This window comes from Agelaius phoeniceus, chromosome 7 (assembly GCF_051311805.1).
Source record: "Agelaius phoeniceus isolate bAgePho1 chromosome 7, bAgePho1.hap1, whole genome shotgun sequence".
Classification (NCBI taxonomy): Eukaryota; Metazoa; Chordata; class Aves; order Passeriformes; family Icteridae; genus Agelaius; species Agelaius phoeniceus.
Genome location: NC_135271.1, coordinates 29,865,616 through 29,880,555, shown reverse-complemented (window position 1 = coordinate 29,880,555; position 14,940 = coordinate 29,865,616). Strand labels below are relative to the sequence as shown.

Genomic DNA, 14,940 nt, shown 5'->3' with positions numbered 1-14,940 from the left:
CTTTCTTTCCCAGAATGCCATCTGCCAGTGAAGCCAGTGATGACCTCTAACACTGTCCAGAAGCACATCCCAAGCCAGCACCTGGTGTTGGACACAAACCTCCTCCAGGTGAAGGGTTTCCCACAACACAGCACGTAAAAGGTGGCTTGCAACAGCAGAAGTGCCCTGATTACCTGGTGACAGGCTCCTGAGCACCATGAGACTGCACTGCTGGGCTGGTAGGAATCACAGAGAGCTCAGGCAGCCTGCAGAGGCCGGGCTGTGTGCACGGGATGGAGGTGTCACAGGAAGGTGGCATCACTCCATGGAGATGACGTGTGTCACACATGTAACCGTATTCCAGGTGTGTTCCATCCCTCCTGGGTACCTGTGCATGAAAACTGATGCACTATGAGTACTCTTGAGGACAGACAGAACCCATCAAAGACTGTCACAGACCTCTCGTCCTCCAGGAGGATTCCCACCACACTTCCCCCATCAGAAAACTCCCCAGCCTGAGGAGGTCAGGGCTATTTGAGATCCGATTGGTCAGGAGGGTGTAGGTTACACAATTGTCTCCTGCAGGCTGGGAGTTTATCCCAGCAGCAACTATTGTTGAGCAGCTGTGAGATTTACACCACATTTCCAAAAATATGATTTCTCAGTGTGATCTCTGTCTGAATTCGACAGAAAAATATTTAATGGCTGGCAAAACATTAGTAAATAAAAGCAGATCAAGATGATGTTGTTACAATAACAGATTACATTACTATTCCCTGTCCTCAGGAAAACCCTGATTAGACCAAGATCCTCATGGGGTCTTATGAATAAGTCAGGAAGGGGCTCTAATGACCCCGCTGAGCTGCAGCGCAGCCAGCGAGGTGCCAGGTGCTCTCAGAAGCAGGCTCTAGCCTGGATGACTAGCAGCACTTATCACAGGGGGGTTGTTGATTTTCTTTAACAATTTGGGACACATTTTCTGCTAATGTAAACTAGTAGCCAGGAGAATGCTGTCAGTTTATAACAGCAAAATCTGACCCGTAATCTATTCTTAATCCCTTTATTTGTCATTATCTTTTTCAAGAAGTGTACCTCAGTCAGAATACTCCCCACTACAGAGAAAAGCAACAGACTTTTATTGTTAGTCTCTGTATGGGAAACTTCAATAGCTGAAGTATCCTTCCACCTTTGCAAGCACACCTAGCATTGATTGCTGATCTTTTATCTTGAAATGCATAATTACTGAACTAAGAGAAAATTACTTTTTGCTTGTGAGTGTCAGGACAGCTCTGAATCCATGAATGACTCACCCTGAGGCACTGGTGTTTAATTTATGAGTTATTTATCTCCTTGCACACACCCCAGCACAAACAATTATACTTAGTAATTTGTTGATCTTATCAAGGCTGTTTGATGTTAGTATTGCTACCTCCAATAACGCTTGTGCTTTGAAACCTAAACAGGATTTATAACCAAATTTGGATACTTTGCACATGATTCATATTACAGGGAAGTTTAACTCTTCAGCAACCAGAGGGCTTTGCATGCACTTTTGAAAGAATCTTTTGCTGACAGATTTGGCAAGGTGTCCCTTCAGCAGCATGAGAGCCCCTGGTCAGAGCTAGTTCTGTCCTTACACAGCATGGCTGAGTGTTCCTAGCACAGGACAAGGGAGGGGAGTAAGGCCGGGGCCTGGCAGCCCCATGCCCATGCCCATGCCTGGGGCCAGCTGCAGTGCCCTAGTGAGCTCAAGGCCCCAGTGTTCACAGGCTGGGCTGCAGAGTCTTCCCTCAGAGCCTGGCTTGCTCCTGGGAACCCTTTTATGTGGGCAACAGCCTTCCTCATTACTGAGCACGAGCTTTATTAGCGTTTAAACTGTGACATGTTTACTATCAATGAAGCCCTGTGAGCCCCTTAGCCCCGTGTAACTCCTCTGTTGTCAGGTGCAGGCACCAAACCTGGGCTGGGTGTGCTCACCTCGTGCTGTGCTGGGGGGCAGGCAGCTCCTCTAGGCCATGGGGGCTGAAGGTCCTCACCAAGTGGTTTCCCAAATCACCCTCACAAACCCTCCTCCCTCCCCCCTGCATGCTGCTGTGGTCATTACACCAAAATACAGCAAGGGAACTCGGTATCAGAGGTACAAGCAGTGCAGGGATTTCACAGACTCACAGAAGGGCTTGGATTGGGTTGGCAGAGACCTCAAAGATCGAATCTGACCCCCAGCCTTGGGCAGGGACACCTCCCAATACACCAGGCTGCTCAAAGCCCCACCCAGCCTGGCCCTGAATGCTTCCAGGGATGAGACATCCACAGCTTCTGGTGCCTCACCACCCTCACAGTGAAAATTTTTTTCCCAGTATCTAACCACAAACTCTCCAGTTAAAGCCCATGTCCCTTGTTCTGTCCCTACATGCCCTTCTAAAAAATAATTTACCTCAGCTCTTTTGATTCCAGGCTCAGGTGCCTTGAGGTGTGGTGCTGCTGCCTGGGAGGGGTGGAGGGTCTCTGCTGTGGCTGTGGTGGGGCCCAGTGCTGGGCCTGGGTCACTGGGGATGAAAACATGGTCAACACGGAGCAGTACTTCCTCCATCCCCACTCTTACCAAAATAGCCCTTGGTATGTTATTTATCTGTGTTTGGAGAAATCCCCATACCCAATTTAAGCCTTTCCAATTCCCCTGTTGTGCAGTGTTCCTGCCCCTCAGGGCCCAGTAGTGCCAAAGCCAAAGCATTCCCCTCCCACAGCAGCAGCAGAGCTGCCGAGGGCAGGAAACCCCCATGCTCCTGCTCAGCCTGCCCCAGGCTGCCAGGCACTGCCTTTCCAAAACTCACTGTATCTATTTTGTTAACTTACATGCCCCACACCCTCTTCCAACAGCTGCAGATTTGATTTGCTGTGGGTTTATCAGTTTCTCTGCTGAGCACACACATTTTGCACGTAGAAAATAAAACTCTGCAGGCATTAAGTGCACAGAGCCACAAAGAGCTCTGATGGCAGCACGGACACAGCCCCGCTGCTGACAGCAAGCACACACATGGAGCATGCCTCAACATGCAACACTGCCATGTGTGTCTGTTCCATGGGCCTGGAATGGGCACTACCCATGCAGAGAAGCCAAGAAATAACTGCTCCAAAGACAAAGAGAAGCCAAGAAATAACTGCTCCAAAGACAGCCTTGAAATGGAGAATTTACTTACAACCTTTCTAAACCCAACCTGCACACCATTATTTCAATCCACAGGGATACTGTGGTGAATACCATTACTTCAATTTTTTTTTAAAGCCTCCAGTGGTTTTCCTGTTTTAATTGAAGTGAAACTGTGGAATAGTGTAATCAAACATTTGGAAATAGTATGGAGGGAGTAAAAGCTAAAAGAAGTGATTAGTTTTAAACAATTACAAATTTTTTATGACTTTCTCTGCTTCATCCTCCGTGAGTTGAGTCTGTGAGTGGACAGAAATGGTAAAATTTAGCCAATATTGTTCAAACTGAAAATTTCACCAGACACACTGATTTTTCAAAAAGCAACGTTATGGTCCTATCCTGCAGCTGGCAGAATAAATGGTGTTTAGGCCACTCATTGGAATTTGGAATGCAGCATCCCTACCTCAGTAAGGACCAACAGAGCTGTGCAAGGGCAGTTTGAACAAGCCTGGCAGCTACCAGAACATGGAACACTGTCCCAGGAAAGCACCTCCCTGACGTTTGTGAAGCTGCAAGGGTGATTTGCCAGCTTGCTGGAGCAGAGCAGGGAGGGGGGCACAGTCCCTGGGCTGTGGGGACACATGGCCTGAGCAGGGCTGTCCCTGCCCTCAGCTGGCACCACGGGGCAGCAGCACCAATGGAGTGCCCAGGAGGTGCTCAGCAAAGCCAGCCCAGCTGCAGTGCTGCCACTCCAGCTGCAAGCCTGCTCTCTGGGAAAGGAGAGAAGGAAAGTACAACTAACAGCACGGGTCTCCAAAGCAGGCATTCTGCCATACAGAGGCCTTGACAGACCCTGTGAGCTGGGAAGATGTCGGGGTGACCTTGGGTGGGAAAAGGCAGATGGAAAGCTGCAGCAGGTAAGAAAGGATCCTTCAGGAAAAGGAAATCCTTTAAAACAACTGTGGCAATTCTACCAATCTCTACAGGGCTGGACATAGGCAACGAAAGAATAAATAGACATGAAGTTAGGATAGTACTTCTATATTTTATCTGTTAATCCACACAGAAAGGCCAAACCCGCTTCCCGTGTGTTAGGAAATGCCTATTAGGACAGAAAACTGTATCTTATACCTAAACTATCTATGGGTACAAATAGTCTTAAAAAGTTAAATTTCTGTGCTTTTTATACTTCTTAATAGTTTGAAATATTGTATCTTGGGGTCCCCAAGCACATCACCTTGATATTGCTATTGATTCTGCCAAAAGCCAACAACCCTAAGCCCCTGTCTACAGCATTGCTGTTATTTGACAGGAACATACCTTTAGAAGTGAACCTCCTTAGCACACCTCTTCACACACACACACACTCCCTGCCTGCTCTGCACAGCACAGGACTCTCACAACAGGCAAACTGGCTACTCCTTGGCTATCTAGAGCAAACTGCTTCTCTTGGACTGAAGTGGAAACTGCCCTTGTAACTCCTCACGGGACCAGCCTGCCACCAGCCCGAGCAGCCCCTCAAACACCAGGGGAGCATCAGGTCCCCCAGCCAACTCCTGCACTCCCCAGATCTGCTCCTACAGAGTAAACCTGAGGGGCAGTGCAGGCACAGCCACTTTCACTGCCATCTCCACAGCACTCCGGGGAAGCTCCACCTCCCTTTTGGAAGCTTGGAGGCTGGTAGCAGCCTTTTCCCTGTTCCACCAGTGTTTGTGTACCCCAGAAATATCCCATCAATGTCACTGAGGAACACCAAGTCAAGAGGAAGGGTTAGTACTCCTCCTCCCTTGCAAAGCTCCCTACTTCCTGTATTTTGGAAGACCAGTGCCTACAATGTTTTTTCATCCTCCAGCTGGAGAAACGTCATCTCCTACCCACTGCCACCAAGCTAGTGGCAGTGAAAAGTCTGCAGACAGATTCCACGGGTTTTTTCTTAAACAGCAAACCTGAGTAGGGTGGATACATTGCACCTGGAGTAGCCAGTGCAGGCTGAAATGCAAAATAATTTGTGCTTAGCTGAAGTTAAATCACAATTCTATTTAAAACAGAGTGCTTTACATTTGCTATATATATCTACAAGTTTTAAGGAGTTGTACATCTTGAATGCATAAACCACTTAGGAGAAACATGGGCTGCACATATTTAACGTGGCAGTTGTCACAAGTCACTGGTGATAGAAATAACAGCTTATCACATTACTCTTTCTTTTAATAAAATTCATGATTATTCTGGAATAATTTATTAGCTTCAGTAGTTAAAAGAACCTAGCTGAACAGCTCAAGAGTTAACTATTCAGGCAAATTAATAAACTGAAACATAAAACATTACAGAATCTATCTTTTTTAAGATGTGGTAAACATTACAATTTTCTATATTCAGGATATTTGTAGTAATTTCAAAGAACCCTGTCTACCACGAACTACTTAGTTTGATTTTTAATTATTTTTATTTTTAGAACAGGGAGGTATCATGAAGTACACACAAATAAACAGAAACAATTCAGGACCGTGGGAGTATTTTGGAAACCAGAACAAATTTCAGCCAGGACAAGAGAACACGTTTCAGTAGGTATTAGTGCAGTAAAGAGGTTACTTCTCTTTCAGCAGCACACATACTCCACTTCTCACTCACCTTTCAATGTGTCTAAAACCCAGCATGAGCCCCTCTCTGGTACAAGCACCTTGCTGACTTCCAAGAGAAACAGGTAGGCTCTGTTTTCTTTTGGATTTGACTTCTAACACAAGATTTGATGGTCCTAATCTTTTCTCAATTATGTAACATCAAAATAACACCAGGAACAAATACTGGCCATGCCAGGGAGATGATACAAAAGAGAATTTCAAGGATTCCAAAACATCTGAAGCCCCAATACTGTCCCTGCTCCTGCCACCATGAAAACAGGAGATGCTCTTTAAAACAAAATCAACAACTGCATGTTGAAGTCATCTGCCCTCCCTCCTTCTCTTTGGTGCAATTAAAGGCATGATGCCAACAATAAGGCTTGTGACTCTGGCTGAAGCATGTCTCACTCTCTCAGAAAGGAGCAAGGAGGCTCAAAGGTGGGATCTCCAGGGAATGTCTCCAGCAGGATGCAGCCAGCACTCCCAGTGCCCTGCACACAGCAGGAGGTGAGCTGGTGACAAGCTGCCTTGTCCAAGTTCCCAGCGAGGGCACAAGAGGCCTGGCACACCAACAAGACACTGGTAACAACAGCATCTCCCCTAGCCTCAACCCCACTGAACCTGTAGCCAAAACCCCCAGCACAGGGGCACCCAGACAAAGCCAGGCTGTTTTAAACACACTAAACATACTGTGAGAAAGGGCAGCTCTACACCTCACATTGAAAGAACAAACTTGGTTTTATTTTGCCAACACCTTATTTTCCTGTTACCCAGAGTGACCAGCTCTGCTTCATGGTTAAAAAAGCAGAGGTAAAAAGGCACTTCCAGCTGCAACCTCATTTCAGCAGAACAACTTACCTATCCAGCACGGCGTGACCTCTTCCTTCACAGCACTATCCCTGTGTGGTCTGGCCTCAAAACCAGACCTGAGAGGACAATGCACAACATCAGTACTACAGCTCCAGCCTGATTTCATTAATTTCAAGGCAATATTAATTTCAAGGCAAGAGGGAAATACTTCTTCAAAATTATTTGAACAAAAAAGCTTCAGTCTCATAGATAACATGATTTTTCTACACATATTCCCCCTCTCTAGTAAAAATAATTTATGCTGCCATCATTATTATCCTTAGTATCATCTTTCAGTGAAAGTCCATCTACAAATTCATTAACTTTTTTGAGACAAATCATTGGCATCCTAATCTTCTGATTCCCATGAAAGACTCACTTTCAAGATACAATTGCAGCTGCCCCACACTGCCAGTTACTGTATCATACACGTCTTAAAATTCTGTAATCAGCATCCACCAGGTGCCGTATCGCATTCAGCACACCACAGTCAGTCAATACAGACATCCCCAAACACACCAAGGCTGGTTTTGTCAAATGTTTTATTGAGTGTAGACATCTGGAGTACTGTAAAACATGCATTATCTGTAGATTCAAAAAGGAGCAAGCCACATTGTCCTCACTGTCAAACGTGTCAGGCTTGGCATACATGATGGAGATTAATGAAGTATCATGAGAGTAATATGGTTCCCGAAAAGCTTCTACAATTTGGAGTAGGGTCTTAATCGTTTGAAATGCAAAGCTGTTCACATTTAGTGAACTTGCATGTTTGCTGGAGGTGCCATATTTTAATTCAAAACAAACAAGAATAATTTCACTGGGGGGGAAGGGAGGTTCCCTAGGTAGAAAGTGTATGCTTTTTGTTTCCACATATTCCAATTCCAAATAAAAATTCATATGCTTTTTGAAGCAGCACAGTTCATTTCTGAGCAAACAAATCTGGTATTCATTTCTTCTTGGGTTGTTGAGGTGTATTAAATTTAAAGAAGATAATATCTCCATCCTCCACTACGTAATTTCTGCCTTGTTGTCTGTATTTTCCAGCAGCCTGTAAATGGAACAGACAAAAGGAAAATCGGTTACTTCATTAGACATTTTATAGTATTTTCAAATGGCAATTATTTAAATATATTTTGGCTAAGAGATGGTAATACTTCAGCTTCAGAGTTTGACAGTCACAATACTCCTCAGTTTGACACCACTTGGTTTGACATATATATAAAATATATATAAAAGTAATTTAGCCTCCACTGGATCTGTAGTGCTTAAAATGCACCTGCAGTATAAAGTGGTAGAGCCTGGCAAGATAAAGGACACTAAAACAGTTCCTTTTTTTTTTCTTTTTTCTATTTAGCTTTCTTTTACTTCATCTGAAAGCCGTGCAGATGGCAAACACTGGCACAGGAATGAAAAGCAGCATTGCTGGAAAGGGCTCCTGGCCCCCCGAGCCGCCGGACACGGGGTCCTGTCCCCACTGACCATGGGGACACCCTGCAAAAGCCACAGCTGTGCCTGGCTCGGGCTGCCAGTGGGGCTCTCTTGTCTGCTTGCACCCACATAATGAAGGGCTGAGGAGCACAAAATGCAGGCTCAGCTCTTCTGTAAGAAATTTCCTTTAGAAGGCATTTGCTTCAGAAGGACAGACAGCAGAGCAGATAGGCTGTGAAACCAGGATACAGGAAAAGGCATATGGACCAAAGACATGAAAAGAAAATACGTTATTAAAATGCTGTACTTGAGGAGAGCAGAAAATAGGCAAGGAATCTATTAAATATCAGTACTTTCTGCATTACAATTTATTATTCTATTTTTCTACTGTTATCTCATTGTAATTAAACCCAGTATTACAGAGGCTGTGGCATTAGGCCTGACAGGCTGGGCGGGAGGTGGTCTGTGGAAGCATTTATCTTGAAAAGTGTCTACAATATGGAAAAGTTGAGAGCTTCTGCTTTAGTTCAATAACCATTCCTGTTTTGAAGTTTTCTCTTGCAGGAGAAAGTGCTTCCATGCAAGACCTCACTGTGCCATTATTCTCAATGACACTATCACAGTGGTGGCATGCTAAGATCCCATTACAGGAAAGCTGTTAACTAATGACCTTAGTTGCTGTAGAACAGATCAGATTAATGGTACACAGTTAACTCAGACACCTTTCTTTCACAAAACCTGCTCTGTAAAGCAACCCATTGCCCATATTGCTGCCTAGAAATTTAGAGGCTCGATAACCTTGTTGCTGCCACTCCTTATTTAAATGTGGTTCCCAGTGATGCTAGCCTATGGAAAACAGCAGCTATGATAGCCCTGACAATAAATATATACTGAAATAGTAATTGACCTTCCCCACATGACATTATTGATACATAAGAAATAGTACTTTGAAAATGTTTTCCTATTTCTTTCCCCTGGAAATCTGTTTAGACTGTAAAATGTTTCAAGTTCTTTCCTTTGAAGATCCTAATAGTGCTTAAAGTCAAGAGCAATTAGACAAATTGATGGCATAAATACTAATAAAACAGTGCTGTAAAAATCATCAGAAAACATAAGCTGCAGGCACAGGTACAGAAACATTTTACAGTTGAATACATTTATTGCTCACAAATATTTGTAGAAAAAACTGTCCTCCACAAAGTAACACAACATAATTTTTAGTACAGTAGTGCACACTACCAGTGTGACATAGACTTCTTTAATTAAATAGATTTTGATACACTAATGTAAGTTTATGTATTTTTGTTACCAGTTTACAGTTAATTAAAAGTGACAGTGTTCCTTTAAATTCTCTAGAGACCATTTAATCCATTTCCATTGCTATCAGAAACACTGGTTGAAAAAATCAATACCCATTTGTGAATCTTGAGTATGTATTAAACAAGACACGTCTAACCAGTTCATTTGCACTTGAAAGCAGCCATCTGTAGAAGCCAGCTTTGCCTAAGCAGATATGATTGCTAATAATGTGATATCCCTGTAGACTACAAAGCCCACACAGAGCTATTCAGTGTATAGTTCACAGCACTGGCATTAAATTAGTTATGCTGTACTGGTGTTAAACACACACAAAATCAAACTTAAAAATCGATCAACTTGATAACATACAAAGCAAGCAACTCCCATTACCACTGTTATTTAAGATGACTCCTACAAGCGCCTAAATTTAATTTTTAAATTTACCAGCAATATAAAAGCAATTAGCATTGTCTATGGCATGAAACATTGTATTAAATGCAAATTAGAAAAGACCAGAGGAATATGACACTTTATTCTAAGAACAAGGTTTTTTTCCCAGCCTTGACTTTAAAACTGAGTAACAAATTCAAATCTGCTTGTTTTACAGCTACATCATAACAATAAAAATTTAATAATTAAATATGATTTGAGCATGGAAGTTTCATTTTTAGAATCTCACATTGTGAAAAGCAAATAAAAATATACAAGCAAAATACTGATTAATTTAATAGGTGTTAACTGATGTAGCCTCTCAGGGAAAACACTCATGTTTGAGCATCAAAAACTGATAGTGGCAAAATTTGAATCTGTTATGTAAAGTGGTTCCTGACTGCAGAATATTAGATTTATTTATAGCTGTGGCTTCCCTTTACAACTACAACTCTACTTCCCTTTTCATAAAGCAGTTCACATGCTGCAACGAACCAATTATATGGGATTTTTTTCCCCTCACTTCCTGGGGTTCAAACAAACCTATTAAAGTCCCGCTGCTCAGTATGATCTTCCTTAGTGATACCACTGAGAATAGGCTGAATTTGAAATCATAGTTTTGCATACCTTTCAAGCTATCAAATAGCAAACAATAAAGCCGAACCTTTTAAATTCTTTAACACGTTATTGTGTGTAGAAACCTTCAAATACTGAGATTGAGTAAATCAAATAATGTGCTTTGTAATTGCAATTTCATAAAATACAAATCTTAAGAAAATGTCAGAAGTGCCAAACAAGAAATCAAATGTATATGAAATAAAGGTAAGTTTTTCTGCTTAGAAAGAAGAAGGAAATAATGCATTAGCAACGCAGAGAAGAACAGCTTTCGTTATGACATTTTTTGCAATGTACGAGTTCATTTCATACTTAATAACATCAAATCAGATATAATTTGTCAGCTCTAAAAGGGCACAACTTTGGGCACCCAAGCAGTCTCTGCCCTCTAGTGTTGAGAAAGCAGATGAAACTCTTCTCAACGCAAGTCACCACAAAGAAGAGCAGGCTCAAGGAGAAAAGTTTTCCATTAAATATCTTTACTGTCTATTCAGCACAGAGTAGCCACCCTGAGCGACCAAAGTAAGGCATGGCATTTTTGATTAAGACATCAAAGGGCAATTGAATAAAATACTGAAATGGTAAATTTTAAAATTCTAATTATGCTTATCAGAGCCTAGAAGTAGAATCCACTAATCCTGAAAAAAGGGTACAATTTTATATTAGAATATTTTCTTAACTATTTGCATCTGACATTTTTAATACCTTTCTTCAAAACAAGATGACACATTTTTAGAAGAAACAGATTTTTCTGTTTCATGTTTCCCTTTAGAAGTGATTAAAAAAATCTCTTGCATCTTAAAAGCCTGATTTTTCAAAAACAAGTCCGTTTTAAAGCTTATTAAATACTGAACACAAATATGCAAACAGAGAGAAAAACACCCCAACACATTAGCACAGCATTTAGTTTTAGGGCTGACATGTAGTCCATGCATATTATACCTCGGGTACTGAAATAGTTGCATTCCTGTCCAGTAAGTTGGTGCATTTGAACTCTTTCTTAAATAAAAGATGAAAAAATGGATTTTGGTCTATTGCTAGAAGTGACTGAAGATTCACTTAGCATTAAGAACTTTTTCCAGTGGAAATTCAGATTTGAAATGGAAGAACGGCACGTTTGGAGGGAGAAGAAAAAGTGGGGAGCTCACCTTGACAGCAGCCTCTGAACCTCCTTCTTTAAAATCTTCATATTTCATTACTTCAGCCATAATGAATCCCTTTTCAAAATCTGTGTGAATCTTCCCTGCTGCCTGAGGAGCCTTCGTCCCTTTCTGTCAAACGAAAGACAAGAAGAAAATTAATTGCATTTAAGAAGATTGATTGCAGGAAAGAGGTTTCTCCTTTTTTACAAGCTTTAAGGTTCTGCTGAAACTTTGTTTCGTATCAGCTAAAATGCCACACATGCAGCTGGGCGATCCTCAATACTGGGACACAGACAGTGCCTTTGCCACAGATAAACCAACCGACATTAAAGAACAGCAGCTTTGTTTTTCCTAATAGCTATCAACAGCAGTATTGATTTTAGAAGCTATGACTGTGTTTTGTTGTGAGATTTGCTTCGACCCCTAGCTTTCTACAGAAAGTGAGGAAGATATAGATTTTTAAATAACTTTAAAATCTGAATTACTCAAGACTTTCACTTACATCCAAATAATTTCAATTAAAGATAACATTCATGGTGAACAACATTTGCAATGAGAAATGACATGGATGTCAAGCCGTACACATTAGCTTATTTTTCTTTCAGAATAATTTTAGTAAGTTTGATATAGAACAAACTGAGTATTCTTACCAAAACATCAACAACTGAATCACTAAAAAATAAAAAATCACTGACAACTATACGATAATTTAAGTTTATGCAATAGAGGAGAATGCATTATAGCTGCATGCTTCAAATTACAAGGACATACATTCTGTGCACACACAACCATGGAGAGAAATTTGAGCAATAATGGTGACCTAAAGGCTGCTTAATAAAGCATGTTAAAGTGCTAAGGAGTCTGACACTGTAAAGCACAGTTTTTACAATAAAAGATGTATTGGGTTAATATGGCTACTCACTGATGCTTACCTGACTAAGTATCTTTGCACATTAAATCAAAGATACTCACAATCAGTCTTAAGACAAACCAGCTTTCAAATTCTCTAATAAAGAGCAAGCACTTCTACTGAAAAAAGTGGAATTTCACAATATGCTTTTTTTAAAACTATGGCAAGAATCGGAACAACAAAATCCTGCTTTTATATTATTTTGGTTGCTGTTTCAGGAACCTTAGCAAGCAGTTATCATGTAAACAGAGATGAGAAAAAAAAGCTAAAAAAACCCCACACGCTTTTAAGAAAATAAGTTTAATGTGCTAAAACACATACACAAACATCTGTAGCAGTACTATTGAAAATATAAATTTACAGGAAATTATGTTGATTAATGAAAACAAATTAATTCCAGTGAATGAAATTAAATACAGCACTGAAACTCATTGCACAGCCCTAAATACACCGATGCAAAAAATAGAAGCTCAAAGACTGAACTGCACCTCCAAAAGTTGATATTGCTGTAATTTTTAAGGTAAGTAAGAGCTTGCAACTGTACATATTCCAAAATATTTGTTCTATATTGATCTTTATATTGCAACATATTTACATTCAAAGGCAAACCATTACAGCTCAGCTCTTACTGTCCTCTGGGAATAAATCGAATAAATCAGTTGATGTCTATGGCTATAAACATTTTACATCAATATTTAAAATACATAATATTGTTTTAGACATTACATAAGTTCCCAGAGAAACATATAAACTACCAAAATAAACTAGGTCTAAATACTAAAGTCAGTAAAAGACCTGAATTACTGCACACTGATTTTAGGATTTGGAGTCCAACTGTGTATCCACGAGGAATATAATGACGTTATATTGCTTTTATTGCTAAAATGTAATCCCAGCAAAGCACAGGAGGAATGAACCATCCGCAACCCAAACAAACTTAGTGAATACAAAATGAAAAGCAACATCAATTTCACTGCAGACAAACCCAGTCACACAGATTAAGCAAGCACAATACTGGTACGTCTTATCTCTGACCACAGGAGGAGGGTAGACAGATTCTACAGGATGAAGAAATTCAGACTATGTAATAGGCAGAATCAATTGTTACCTGCCTCAATCAATGCAGCTCCACTTTCACTGTTCAGCAGCTCACAAATAATTAAAGTTATCCTGGACAAAAACCTCATCTGTAATGACTAGCTAACCGCCACCATGACAAACTTCAAAGTCAGTGATATCAATCTGAATTCAATAGTGTGGAACTGGATATAGCTGATGAATAAGTATGAATCTTACCCTGATGGTCCATGCACGCACTTCATCTGGGCCTGCAGTGAAAAAGTATTCTAGTTGGAGTGCTGCATATCCAGCCTTAATGATCTTTGCTAAAGCACTGAAAAAAAAAAAGGGGAAGGAATCCAATTCATTCAGCACATACACATAAAACAGCTAAATGCACCAAGTAATCAATTTACGTGGAAAGACATTTCATATTTTGAAGATATCAGGTCTACTTTTGAACAGAGCAGTAATTGCAGTAGCCTCTTACTTTGAACTCTCCTCAAAAGAACTACTTTTTTACTGCAAAATCATAAAGATAGCATTTTGATTTGTTTATTTGGCAACCTACAGAAACATGGGATAAATATAAATCACCCTATCAGGCAGCACTCTTGTCTCATGCAATTTTCAGGACTCCAGGTCATGAAAGCTTATCTGTTTGACTGGAATTCAATATTGAAACGATTTATTATAGTTCCTCAGAAAATTATGGCAAAATTTTCTCCACTGTCCTTATTCCCCATAGATGACGAAACAGTTTTGGTGATCATTCCTTCTCAAAAATATACATAACTAATACCTATGTTATAATTAAAACACTGTACAGAGATGACAGATGACAGTTAAAAACTTAATTTAAAATAAATCTTTTCACTCTGTCTCATGGTAAAGAAAGGAGAAGATTCTCTCTTTATAATGGTAATTACTCTGTCATTTATTATTCTATCAGCGCAAGCAATTAAATTACTGCAAGGAAATAGTTGATAATAAAGTGTAGGGAAAATGAATGCTAATTAACCTTTGTGTCATGTTCTCTTCCAGATACTTCTGTTTCTCCTCAGCACTCATATCTTGCAACTTGAGTTCCAAGGCCCCACTAAAAGGAATGACCAAAGCTCCCGGGTCGTGCTTGTCCACCCACTCTTTAATTTTTATCAACCTGTAGACAACAAAGGGCACAACATTATCTTGTAGTGCATGCATGGCTGTACCACATTCATTATTATCAAGTAGCACATACATATTCATAAGAATTGCACGGATTTATGATGCCATCTTTTTGTGTATTGCTTTCCAAGGTCAAGGCATTAACAGGCAGCAATTGCTTCAGGTGTACTCCATTAACATTTCACTGTTTCCTGGTTTCTGTTTGGCATTTAATCTACAGAAATAGGCATAATTTGGGACAATAACTAGGTGTTTGGTAGAGGTTAAATACTTGCAATCTAAAAAGTGAATAAA

At 40.6% G+C, this 14,940-nt stretch overlaps 1 protein-coding gene across 3 annotated transcripts in view; it reads right to left on the bottom strand.

Annotated features, from left to right (window-relative positions):
* Positions 1-7,119: 7,119 nt before the first annotated feature.
* Positions 7,120-14,940, bottom strand: part of OLA1 (Obg like ATPase 1) — a 104,345-nt gene continuing 96,524 nt past the window's right edge. For all 3 annotated transcript variants that reach the window (XM_077181386.1, XM_077181387.1, XM_054636506.2), the window contains exons 8-11: positions 14,498-14,638; positions 13,714-13,810; positions 11,514-11,636; positions 7,120-7,642 (exon numbers count right to left, since the gene is read on the bottom strand). In XM_077181386.1, the coding sequence (XP_077037501.1) occupies positions 7,541-7,642; positions 11,514-11,636; positions 13,714-13,810; positions 14,498-14,638 (463 nt within the window). In that variant the 3' untranslated portion in view covers positions 7,120-7,540. The remainder of the gene's footprint in view (positions 7,643-11,513; positions 11,637-13,713; positions 13,811-14,497; positions 14,639-14,940) is intronic.